Raw genomic sequence first — 12,841 nt, forward strand, 5'->3', positions numbered from 1 at the left:
GTCTGACCATTACTTAGTTTACACCAACATTTGCATCATTTTTATTTTGGATTGAAAATAAGGCACGTTGAAGTGGATTTTAAAATCATATAGTTATCTTAATTCCTTTGTCATCCATCTGGTGGATGCCTTACATCTGGGTTATGTATAGTGGTGTGTGGAGTCAGACAATAGCCAATTGTAAACTGGCTCCCACCCTCTATATAACCCCTTCCTTTCCACCGTAAGCTCAGTCTTGTTTTTAGTGTCTTTGGAGTAAGACATTAGCTAGTTAGGTCCTAGATTTTTAGTTAGGTTTTATTTCTTTATTTTAAGATTTTGGATTTGGGTGCTTAGTTCCTGGAGACAGGCGACAAGCACCAACAGAGTGGGAGTTATATAGATGAGAAGGTTTGTGTGAACCTATTTTTCACTTTAAAGATGGCCCCTGAGAAAGTCCCCAAACTACCATGTCCCTGGGTCTCTCTCCAATCCAGACACACACCTGAGGGGACCGCAGGCAAAAAGGTAAGCTTTATTTACAGTGTATAAAAATCTTATTGCCAATATTCTGCTTCCCGGCACACTGCTTTTGAGCATATTGTTTGTATTACAGAGCTGTAGAGCCGGCTTGTGTCACACCTCCAGGGGATGCTCAGCACCACACTGCTTCAATCCTCAGGCTGGAATGGTTACAGAAGCAGCAACATGCTGCTGCCTTATGAAAGAGAGGGGTTTTGCTGGGTTCCAGGATACCACTGCACATGCAGAAGCACAGTGGTGACGTTATTAGGATGAGCCACATAAATAAAGTTTCCGGGGATCACCGGAGGCTAAGGGATCAGGTGGCTAGAACAGTAGGGCACCACTGCACGTGTGGCGCGTGACGTCATTTGAGAGTGACTGCAATGGGTAAGACACCGCTGCGCTTGTAGTCGCGCAACAATGATGTAATCGGGCTGCGGACGCCGGAGGCTATGATTACAGGTGTCTTGAATTAGCAGGAACCTGCGGCTGGCCACGCCTCCACTCCCCCAGGTATTTAAAATTGTTAATTGGAAGCTGCTGCAAAGGCACAGCAGCTGAAGTCTGTGTAGAATCTACAGCAGGGATCGGGGGATGGAAGCTGACAAGCTAAGCAGAAAGCTGGGATGATTACTATTCTGTATTTAAAATATATATATATAAAAGCATATTTACTGCACTATTTTTTCTGATAGGCAGTAATGTAAAGGTGTGTATGTGAGACATTTTTATTTTACCTTTGGTTTATTGGCAAAGAATTTGGTCTTTTAGGGGCCAGGGTTTTTTGCATTTAAACAAATGGATGAATAGGAGTCTTCATTATCCTCTGTGTTTTCTATTCATTCAGGGCTACACTTTTTCTATGAGAATTTAAGTAGCTATCTGTTTGGCGTAGACTTGTCTTTCTTTCTCAGTATGGGTAAGCCAGACAAAACTTCTACAAAATGTGAGAAAAAATTGCCAAAAGGTACAGACTCAGGGTCGCTCTGTGCGAGTTGTACACAGGGAAATCCATCACCAGGATGTTCGGCTGAACAGTGGGTGATGCCTTATTGGACTAGGTCTAAGGCGGACACTGTAGGTGAATTACGTCACTTTCAGGAGAAATATATGATGATACCCTGTACTGAAGCTCTTCTTTTGTCTGATCCCTCGGTAGAGCCCAGAGGGGCCCAGAATATGGGACGATGTCTCGCTCAGATGGCAACAGCTCTAAATAAAATGATACTGTCTGCAGGGGCTACAGCCATTAAAGGAGGTTTAAATTCCTCTGTTGATGTTCCTGGAGAAGAAGCTTCAGCTACTTCTTCACAGGAAGAAGGGGAATCGCATTATGACTGGGAGGACACCTCAAACTGGGAGGGTGACTCCCAGCCAGATTCAGGAGTTTCTAGTTGATAGACACTGTCAGGGAAACTCTGCAGTTACAGGAGGCAGCTATGCCAGACACTAGTGCAGTATCTTTTTTTAAACTTAAGAAGAAACATGTTTTGGTTTTTCAAGAATTTTCACATTTTGAGGAAATATTAAAAGAATCCTGGTTAAAGCCTAATTCAATGTTTCGTATTCCAGTAAAAATGTAAGGGTCTTTATCCTTTTTCGGAAGAGGATACCAAGCTTTGGGAAATTCCTCTGGTGGTAGAAGCTCCTATTGCTAGGTTGGTCAGGAATACGGTTATTCTCCCTACTTAGTCTGTAACTCTTAAAGATCCTATGGATCGAAAGAATTAGATTGTTCTGAAATCTTTATTCACCTTGTCAGGAGTCTCGCTGTGCCCTATTCTGGCCAGCGCCTGGTTGATAAAGGCTATCGGTCCGTGGATAAATCAGATGATTACTGGCTTTCAAACGGGATGAATCTAAAGCTAACTCCTTAGCTGATCAAATTTCAGAAGCTCTAACCTATATGGGTATGCTTTATTAGATACAATTCAGGAGTAGTCTCATATTTCAGCCTTAGCTGTTTCTGCCAGATGTTCGCTATGGCTTAAAACATGGAAGGCAGACATAGAATCAAAACATGCTTTAGAGGCATTGCCTTTTGAAGTTCTTTGTTTGGTCCAGAGTTAAATAAAATTATGGGGCCCATTTATTAATGATCGCATTTTGCAATGCGATCATACCGGCTGAGTGTACTATCCGGCACATGCAGGGAGACGGGCTCCGAAAGGAGCCCGTCCCTGCGATGTGGCCGGAGTGCATGCGGGACTGCTGCGCATGCGCAGTCCCGCGGACTGCACACGAGCGGCGCCCATTGCCGGCGGAGAGATCTGGGAGATCCCTCCGCCAGCTGAAAATGCGGTAAGTCCCCATAGACTACAGCGGCTAACGCTATCTTCAGATAGCTTTGCATTCCCGATATTGATACATTTGGCAGCATCGCATCCCCCATAGAAACCTATGGGGGAGGCGGCTGCGGGCGGCAATGGAGGGATCGCAGCAGGTATGCCCTCTTTCATACATCCGGGGGATACTTAATATTTGAGATAAACCCCCGAAAACAGGTGTTTTGGGGGAACACCTCAAATTAACTTTAATAAATGGGCCCCTATATCTCAGGTTACAGGAGGAAAAAGTCAGTATCTTCCTGTAACTGCACCTAAAACAAAAACTCCTAGGTTTCGTTCTTTTCGGAATGAAGGCAGAGGAAGCCTTTAGGCTTTCCGAGGTGAACAGCGGTCCCGGAAGTGGGACATTTAGGGGATGGGGTGGCTAAGCCAGCAGGTAGATCCACATGACTGTCACAGACTGGGACCTGCCCTCTGGTGGGAGGTCGCTTACTCAAGTTCCGGGAAGATTGGATCCTTTCCAATTTGGATTTTTGGGTAAGTCGAATAGTTACCAGGGGTTAAATTTTTTATTTGTAGGGTCCTGTTCCAAAAAGATTCTTTTCCACTCCTCTCCCTGTGGATGGTTGCAGAAATGCAGCTCTCATGCAGGCAATTTCTGTGCTTTCCGACTCCGGAGTAATTATTCCGGTTCCAGCTCTACAGGAAGGCCTGGGGTTCTACTCCAATCTTTTCTTAGTAGACAAATCAGACGGGTCATTCCGACCTATTCTCAACCTCGGGGGTTGAATGCTTATCTTCACTTGGAGAAATTCAAGATTGAGTCAATAAGGTCAGTCATTTGTTCTATGGAGGAAGAGCATTTTCTGGCTTCCATTGATATCAAGGATGCCTATCTCCTTATTCCTATATGGAAAGGTCATCAACATCTTCTGCGGTTTTCAGTAGGGCAACTGCATTTTCAGTTTCAGACCCTGCCATTTGGTTTGGCCACCGCCCCCAGAGTATTTACAAAGGTTATGGCACACATGATATTCCTACTCAGGAGAGGGGTGCTTACCGTGTTTCCCCGATAATAAGACCTACCCTGAAAATAAGCCCTACCCTTACTTTTGTAGCCCAGTCTAAAATAAGCCCTACCCGGAAAATAAGACCTACCTTTTTTCTTTTTGAGCTGGGAACGCTGCAGAGACCAGCGTTCCCAGTCATGCAATGCGCGGGTGACGTCATGACGTCACCCGCGCGCTGAGGATCCTGTGCGGCCGCGCCTGCTGGATCATATTAGATCCAGTCAGCGCACAAGTGAGAGGGACATCCCGGACGGCGGTGACTCAGGTAAGTACCGTACTTGCACTGCAATAAGGGGGCCTGCATAAAGGACACTGCTACAGGGGGGAGGGCCTGCATAAGGGGCACTGCTACACAAGGGAGGCTGCATTAGGGGCACTGCTACAGGGGGGGGGGGTCTGCATAAGGGGCACTGCTACAGGGGGGGAGGCTGCATAAGGGGCACTGCTACAGGGGGGGGGCCTGCATAAGGGGCACTGCTACAGGGGGGGCCTGCATAAGGGGCACTGCTACAGGGGGGCCTGCATAAGGGGCACTGCTGTCAATGTTAGTTAAAATAAGACCTACCCCGAAAATAAGCCCTATGGTGTTTTTTGGAACCAAAAAAAAAATAGGACAGTGTCTTATTATCGGGGAAACACGGTATTTGGATGATTTGTTGCTAAGAGCTCCCTCAATAGCTCTATTGCAACAAAATCTTCAGATTACTATTGGCATGCTCCAAAGATTGAGCTGGATCATCCATTTTCTCAAATCAAATTTAGTTCCATCCCAGAGGATGGTATTTTTGGGTCTTCTCTTCGACACTCAGTGTCAGAGTGTTTCTGCCGCAGGCAAATGTTCAGGATCTGCAATCTCGAATAAGGACCTTTTTACAGACTTCTCAGTTCAAAGGGCTATGCAGATAATAGGGAAAAATGGTAGCTTCGTTCGAAGCTGTTCCTTTTGCCAGATTTCATGCCCGACCTATACAGAACCAATTGCTTCATCGATGGGTAAAACCAGACCCTCGATTAAACAATCAGATTATCACAGCAGACCCGGAGGTCTCTCTGGTGGTGGCTGCAGAATGCAAATCAGAACAAAAGTTGTTAATTGTCCGTAAAAGACTGGACCATTGTCACTACAGATGTCAGCCTAACAGGCTGGGGGCAGTGGATCTGGACACTTACAGGGTTCTCTGTCTGTTCAGGAGACTGCTCTTCCTATCAATATACTGGAACTAAGGGCAATTTGATATACATTGATTCAGGCTCAATGCTATCTAAATAATTTACCAGTACAAATTCAATCAGACAATGCCACAGTAGTTGCTTACATAAACAAGCAGGGTGACACACGCAGCTGGCTAGCAATGAGGGAGATTTCTCACATCCTTCATTGCGCAGAAAATTGGGTCCCGGCTATTTCAGCAATTTACATTCCAGGGGTGGACAACTGGGAGGCTGACTTCTTAAGTTACCACAGTATGCACCCAGGGGATTGGGAATTACACCAGGAGGTGTTTGCAGAAATGGGGATATCCAGACATAGATCTCGTCCCAACAAAAAGATGCCAAGGTTTGGGTCCCGGGATAGGATGTCATGACAGCACCTTGGGTGTTCCAGCTGGGTTTCATCTTTCCTCCTCTGGTAATGTTACCAAGGGTAATTAAGCGGATTCGACAGGTGGCACGGCCAGTCATTCTGGTGGCTCCAGACTGGCCGCTTCGTCATTGGTACGTAATTCTTCAGACCATGTTGGCAGACGTTCCGTATAGTCTACCCCTGCGTCCAGATCTGTTGCTTCAAGGTCCATGCCATCACCCCAATTTGCATCGCTTGGCTTTGACTGCATGGTTCTTGAATCCAATATTCTGAGGGCCAAGGGGTTTTCAGAGTCTGTGGTGAAAACCTTGATACAGGCTCGTTAACCAGTTATTTCTCAGATCTATCATCGGATATGGAAATATTTATTTCTTTTGTGTGAACACAAGTTCGAACAGGAAAAGTTCAGTGTGTCTTGCCTCTTCTCTTTTCTGCAAGACGGGTTGGTTAAGGGACAAATTTCGGCCTTATCGATCCTGGTTCAATGGAAAAGTTCAGACCGTCTTGCAAGGGGTTCTTCGCATACAGCCTCCTTATGTCCCACCGGTTCCACCTTAGGACTTGAATTTAGTTTTGGAGGCTCTCCAAAAGGCACCATTTGAGCCTTTGGAGTCCGTAGAATTGCGAGATATCACTCTGAATGTTGTTTTCCTTACAGCAATTCTTACAGCAGTCTATTCTGCGCCCCCCCCCCCCCCTCTTGATTGGCTTGCTTTGGTATATCACGCAGATGTAAGGCATCCCCCAGATAGGCGATAAAGGAAATACGATTTGTACTTGCTGTAGAATCTCTTCCTTGGAGTCCATTTAGGGGGATGCCAAGGACCCTCCCTTGTTTGTTTGGCTTTCATACTGGACATCTGTTGGTGTCTGGTTTCTCAGTTCTTTCCGTGGCTCTCCTCCGGCTTTGTTAAACTGAGTTTTCAATTAGCTAGTGTCCGACTCCAGCCACCACTATACATAACCCAGATGTAAGGCATCCACCAGATGGACTCCAAGGAAGAGATTTTACGGTAAGTAAAAATCTTATTATTCCAGGCCTACTAGTAGGTGTCCAGTATAAGCCAAAAATAGTGTTAAAGAAAAAAACAAGACAAAAACCCTCAGTTACCAGAGCACTGTTTACACATAACACGTATGTTGACATCAAAACCCTTTTTAGAAGAGTACTTCATTGTTTCCTGTGTTATACACTTACTATATGTGTTATGGCTAATCACTTATTGCAGGAATATACTTCAACATCTTTTGAATAGTAATATGTGAGGCTGCAGTTTTATTTTGAGGTAGTCTATTAGGAGATTATGTTATACAGTCATACCCATGAACATCAGCTTGCTTGTAAATCTTATGTACAGGCAGTAGTGAGACACAGCACCCTCTATAGGTGGTTTGGGTAACAGCCATCAGTAATAGAGCATACCAGTACACTTTTTTTTTTTTTGTTCAGCATGTGAACATAAACACCCCTTAAGCCGGCCATACACGGTGCGATAGCACCAGCATACGACGTCTGACATATCGGGCGGTACCCACACCCAGTGCAATCAGGTGGCCGACCACCCAATGTGTCGCCTCCACCCTGCCTCAACAGCATAGCGCTGTATGGATCGCACATTGCATCCCCTGATTGACTGGTTTTGCAGTACGACCAGGAGATGAAATGTACGACCCTATGGGAGTGCGCTTGGGCCAACATCAGGCCCATACACTGTGCGTTGTAGCAGCCAAATCATACCAATCATTCGGGTAGGCTGCTTCATCGCACCGTGTATGGGCACCTTTATGATGATCATGTATTTCAATGCTCTCCTCACACAAGGACTGTAATCTTTTAAAGTAAATGTAATGTAAAGCAGCTTTGTCATTTAATCAGACAAGGCACACAGTGTGCAAGGGTTTTGTTCCCTTATTTTATTAGCGTTTTTTGTCTAACAGATCTAGTTTACATGATTCTACTAGATATTTCTGTTTTTAACATTATAGGTGCACATTGTATTGTATTCTGGGAGTGTGCACTTTTGGATATAGTTTAAATTCTATTTCTTATCAGAGTTGAGGATGATTCTGATTGTTGAACTTGTTGAAGACTTGTTGATTGTATAGCTGGTGATTCCGTTGCAGTAAGTTACAGACCGTCCAAAGTGAACTCTGGAGGGAGGAAAGGCAGGATTTCTGCTTTCTGGTGAATCAGCATTTCCCTGTTATACATAAAATGCCTCCACCACTTCTCTGTACTTTTCCATGATGGCATGCCGCTTTATTTTCATTGTTGGTCCTAAATCAATTGAAAAATTCTTCAGAAAACTAGCACAATTAAGTTGTTTTTTTTCCACAATAATATAAAACTCATGCCTATCATCTGTGAGTCTTAACATAAAGCCCAGTAATATACATAATTCCCTGAAAAGAACAGGATAATGTAACTGAACAAATGTATGTTCTCACCCATTTCGCCTCCATCTATTGAGAAATCCTTGGCCAGGATTGCCCATTTTTGGATACACTGGGCATTTGACACTGCTTCGCTGTTGACCTTGTCTATACCTTCCTGAAAAGCTCTGTACACGGGCTGGTCCTTCTGTCCCACAATCTCAGACACCTTTGTGGCCTTACTGCCAGCTTCCTGACAAAACCGTATCGCTTCCTGGGTCAAGTTATCCATTGGCTCCAGAGTGTCTAGGTCCACAGTGCTCTGGTGAGAAGAATTGTAAGGTGTACTGCATGCCATTAATGATGAGCTTTATCTGCTAGATGGAGTATGATACCTTGAGGGTGAGAAGCATTGACAGAAATTTCCTTCTATCTCCAATTAGTATGGCATTGCTCACAATTGGTATGTATCTCTTTACAGCATCTTCTATGAGGATAGGTGGTACATTCTCCCCACCAGCAGTAATGATCAGCTCTGCTTGGACAAGATAGAACATAAGTAAACATTCTACAGCATATTATGTAATCTCTTTTTAGACCTACTCAGTGATTACTAATGTAAACATGCAGATAAACTTGCAACATACAAAGCAAAGAATAACTGTAGAAGGATAAATATTTGCCATATTGATTGACATGCTGACTCATTTGGTTACTTTAAAAGTCACTTGCGCCACTTCCAATTGTCTTAAGCAGATACTGTACCTATTCACTGAAAGCATGTCCAAGCATTTTGTGACTGTACCTTTGATTCTACCAGTCACCTGCAGAAAACCTTCAGCATCCATCTTCCCAATGTCTCCTGAGTGTAACCAACCATCCTCATCAAAAACTTCTTTAGTTTTGTCCTCCATATGTAGGTAACCCATAAAGACTGTTCGGCCCCAGAAACAGATTTCTCCATTTCCGTCTGGGTCCTTGTTGGCAAGTTTCATTTGGCATCCAGGAACAGCCTTACCACAACTGTAATAAGAATTCTATATTCAGGAATAGGTAACAAGTAAAAATTGCAACCTCTAAGCTATACTACAGGGCACAATAGGATAACGTTCTATGTGTACAGGCTGCTTCATGTCTGCTCCTCTAGTATCTAGAGTAGTTTGGGACTCAGTATCCCCTTAATGGGCATGGACTCTGCCTCATGGTAACTCCTGCAAACCATACCATTTATTGGCTGGGTGTTACTGGAATGGATTTACAGACACTCATGGGTAGTATTTAATGGTATGTCTTTCTTGAATCTGACTTGTGTTAGTGCATTTTATCATTAACATTTATTTATATAGTGCCAATATAGTCCATTGCCCTTTACAATTGTGAACAAACCCGTAGTGGAACAAGACTGGGGAATAACAGACAGATAGGGGTAAATTTACTAACATGAAAGTTTTTAGAAGAGATGTTGCCCATAGCAACCAATCAGATTCTACTTAACTTTTAACTAGCACCTTCTACAAGATAATAGCTAGAATCTGATTGGTTGCTATGGGCAACATCTCTTCTAAAAACTCTCACTTTAGTAAACTTAGCCCATAAAGAGGTAATAAGGCTCTGCTCACAAGCATAAATGACTTGGGTATGTCACAAAGTCTACATAAAAATACCAGATGAGTTAGTGGAATATAGAGAATTTACTGTCCCTGGGAGCTTTATATAGTTTCTAACATCTCCTATAGTGGAGCCTCTAGTTCGCCGCCAAGGCAAGGCTCACCTACCCATTGCAAACTATAAGGACTGACGTGACTACACAAAGGGGTAAATTTACTAAAGTGAAAGTTTTTAAAAGTGGAGATGTCCATAGCAACCAATCAGTTTCTAGCCTTTATCTTCAAGAAGGTGCTATTTAAATGTTAATTAGAATCTGATTGGTTGCTATGGACAACATGTCCACTTCTAAAAACTCTCACTTTAATCAATTTACCCCAAAGAGTCTAAACTGAATGACCTTTTCTGACTGAAATAAAAGGTAAAAAAAAATAAGTTACAATGTTTCTCGTCATTTTGAATACGGGATGACAAGGTTAACACAAAAGTCCTTATAGCCCTCATTAAACTGTCTAACCTATACTGTCATTGGCAGGATATGGCCTGAGGAAGGAGGACAAATATGCAGTACTTGCTGGATGTAGAGACCTGAGAACTTATCTTACAAAAACAAAAAAATTTTTCATGAAAATCTATGTAATCCCAGATGGGAGAAACACCTGAGTAGCCTGTTGTATGGGGTTCTGTCCACAGAGGGAGCTATCAACTCCAGAGTCTTTGTGCTGCTTTGCCTCAAAGTGGTAAAGGAACAAATACTGCAGTCAGTCATCTGAATATATCCCAGTAGTTAAACATTTAGAAAATGGGGGTATGACTTGGAGGATTGCGAGCATGAGCCAATCAGATGCGTGGTCAGTGTTTGGCACAATATTTCCCCCTACAATGTTGGTTAGTGTGCTTCTGCACATAAGGACATGCCAAGAAAATAAAATGTTTGACTATGGGTTGCTTAGTTCATTACAAGTGATGTAAGTACTTTTTTAACAAGGTTCTCAGTCATGAGATGTATTTTGTCTACTCAGCAACATGGCATCTACAAAATGTATTATTAAAAGTAGTAGCTCCATTTATGAGTAACCTAATAAGAGCAAGAAAATACTGTACATGGCACACTTACCACTGAAAGCGATGGGCACGAGGGCCAGACATAACATGAGGCCCAGATGTCTCACTCATGCCATACGCTTCATACAGTGTAATATTGAGGCCCAGGAAGAACTCCAGTGTTTCTGTGGAGATAGGAGCCGCACCGGAGAAATGTTTCTGGCAGCGAGAAAATCCCAGCATCTTACGGATTTTGGACAGGACCAATAAATCGGCCACAGCTGGGAGAAACAGCTTCAGTTCCCCACTAAGGACACATGACAGCCCCACTGATTAAATCTTTCAATAAACATTCATTTGTCATAAATAGTATGCATATCATTCATCATTAGTATTTACTACTACATTGTGTGTGGATCTTTTGTGGCATGTAACATGTTAATTTATGAGGAACACAGGTAGAATGGATGTCAGAGCTGGCTATGGGATAGGGACATTTAAGTGAACACAGGGAAGGGAAAAGCCTTGAATTGCATTATTTTTCAGTGCATTGTAAAAATATTCCTCCTAAATCTAGATTTGTACAAACTATAAGCAAATTAGTTACAACTACTTTAAAAATACATGGTTTATACCGTGGAACTTCTTTTACGTAATTCATGTAGGGAGTACATTGAATAAGAATAACTTTTTATGTTATTTTATTAATTGTAATGTATGGAAATTTCTATGCCTTTGTCATAATTACATTAAGTTTTAAGTATAACCTTAATCAGCATGTTGACATTGTCATCATGATCAGAATGTCGACACATTAAATTTGGGTTAGGCTAAATTAGGAGTGTCATAATGTCAACATTGAACAGTGTCGTCATTCTGAATGTCTACATTTCATACTACAACCTCCTAGTGAACACAATGGACACTGCATTAGATCAGTCATGTAGCTCTGTATATATCAGGGCTTTCCATCTGGTGGTCTCAGAGTCCACCCTGCAGCCACATAGACTAATCTATCATTTTTAATAGTAGTATTTGGATGGTAATCATAGCTTAACATATATGTGGACTGTATCATATGTAAGTCCATACTTGGTCAGCACTGCTCATCAGAAGTGTAATTAATCCAAGGCTTAGATTGATCCACTTTTGTTGTTCTCAAGTTCATTACTATGTCATTAATAAAGTAAGGACATCATTTTATTTTTCTAATACATCAGGACACATGTCATGCATGTAAAATGTTTAGTTGTATTATATGTATCTCATACTTCCTTGATGGGCCCAGGTTCTTCTCCAAGCTAACAGTCATTGCCCAGGACAGCATCTTTCTCCTGACTGTTCCTGCTTGTGCCGACACCTCTTTAATGCGCTCCATGATCTTCTCCCACACTCTTGGGACCCCCATGTGTGATGTGGGCTGTGCCTCCCTCAGTGTATCCACCAGCGTCCCCTGTTACCCACATCACAGGACAAATATTGGTAAAACACAAAAAGGGTTATCCGCAAAGGATAACAGGTGGTTGTTCTTCTAATCAACTTGCTTCAAGTCTCTTCTGTCTAGAACTGACAGACCCACAGCATCTGTCAGTTCTAGACAGAAGATACTTGAAGCAAATTGATTAGAAGAACAAACACCTGGCAAAGACACCAGTTATACAACAGTTAAACATCAACTATAAGTGACACATTTATCTTATCCTATATTGTCTCATGCCGCCCATGATAATATGATTACCAGCTACAATCCAACATAGAGATTTGAACCCTCTAGTGCACAGGTTCTCAAACTCGGTCCTCAGGACCCCAAACAGTGCATGTTTTGCAGGTCTCCTCACATAATTACTAGTGAAATAGTTAGCTGCACCTGTAGATCTTTTAAAATGTGTCAGTGAGTAATGAATACACCTGTGCACCTGCTGGGTGACCTGCAAAAAGTGAACTGTGTGGGGTCCTGAGGACCGAGTTTGAGAACCACTGCTCTAGTGTATATACTTATGATCTTAATATAATACACATATTCAGAAGGGGTTCTTATACTATGTTAACTGAATGATTATCTCTCACATATTTATATGTCGATTTAGGGGAGATGTCATTTAAAGAACAGGAGTGAATTTATGTGACACATTTCCAGATAACCAGGCGCACATAACACGCTTGACCCATTGGTTACCACGGGGTTAATTTCCAGTTGCGTTATTGCTGGCTGAGTTTGTTGTCAGTAGCTCCCAATGAGATACACACTGTGTGTTTATTGTATCAATTTCCCTGGCGGACATACACAATCTGAACTATGGGCCTGATTTAGACCCGGTCGCGAGCGCTGATCGCTCGCAACCGGGTCGATGGTGGCCCAGAGCACATGCGCA

The 12,841-nt window shown here is 42.8% G+C and overlaps 1 protein-coding gene across 1 annotated transcript in view; it reads right to left on the reverse strand.

Moving 5' to 3' along the window:
* Positions 1–7,340: 7,340 nt before the first annotated feature.
* ACSBG1 (acyl-CoA synthetase bubblegum family member 1) overlaps positions 7,341–12,841 on the reverse strand; it is a 62,069-nt gene continuing 56,568 nt past the window's right edge. Inside the window, exons 9-14 of the mRNA XM_088444068.1 lie at positions 11,741–11,922; positions 10,543–10,776; positions 8,626–8,843; positions 8,216–8,355; positions 7,896–8,142; positions 7,341–7,725 (exon numbers count right to left, since the gene is read on the reverse strand). Of these exons, the coding sequence (XP_088300194.1) occupies positions 7,652–7,725; positions 7,896–8,142; positions 8,216–8,355; positions 8,626–8,843; positions 10,543–10,776; positions 11,741–11,922 (1,095 nt within the window). The 3' untranslated portion in view covers positions 7,341–7,651. The remainder of the gene's footprint in view (positions 7,726–7,895; positions 8,143–8,215; positions 8,356–8,625; positions 8,844–10,542; positions 10,777–11,740; positions 11,923–12,841) is intronic.

Source organism: Taudactylus pleione, unplaced genomic scaffold (genome assembly GCF_031769625.1).
Source record: "Taudactylus pleione unplaced genomic scaffold, aTauple2 ptg000019l, whole genome shotgun sequence".
Taxonomy (NCBI): domain Eukaryota; kingdom Metazoa; phylum Chordata; class Amphibia; order Anura; family Myobatrachidae; genus Taudactylus; species Taudactylus pleione.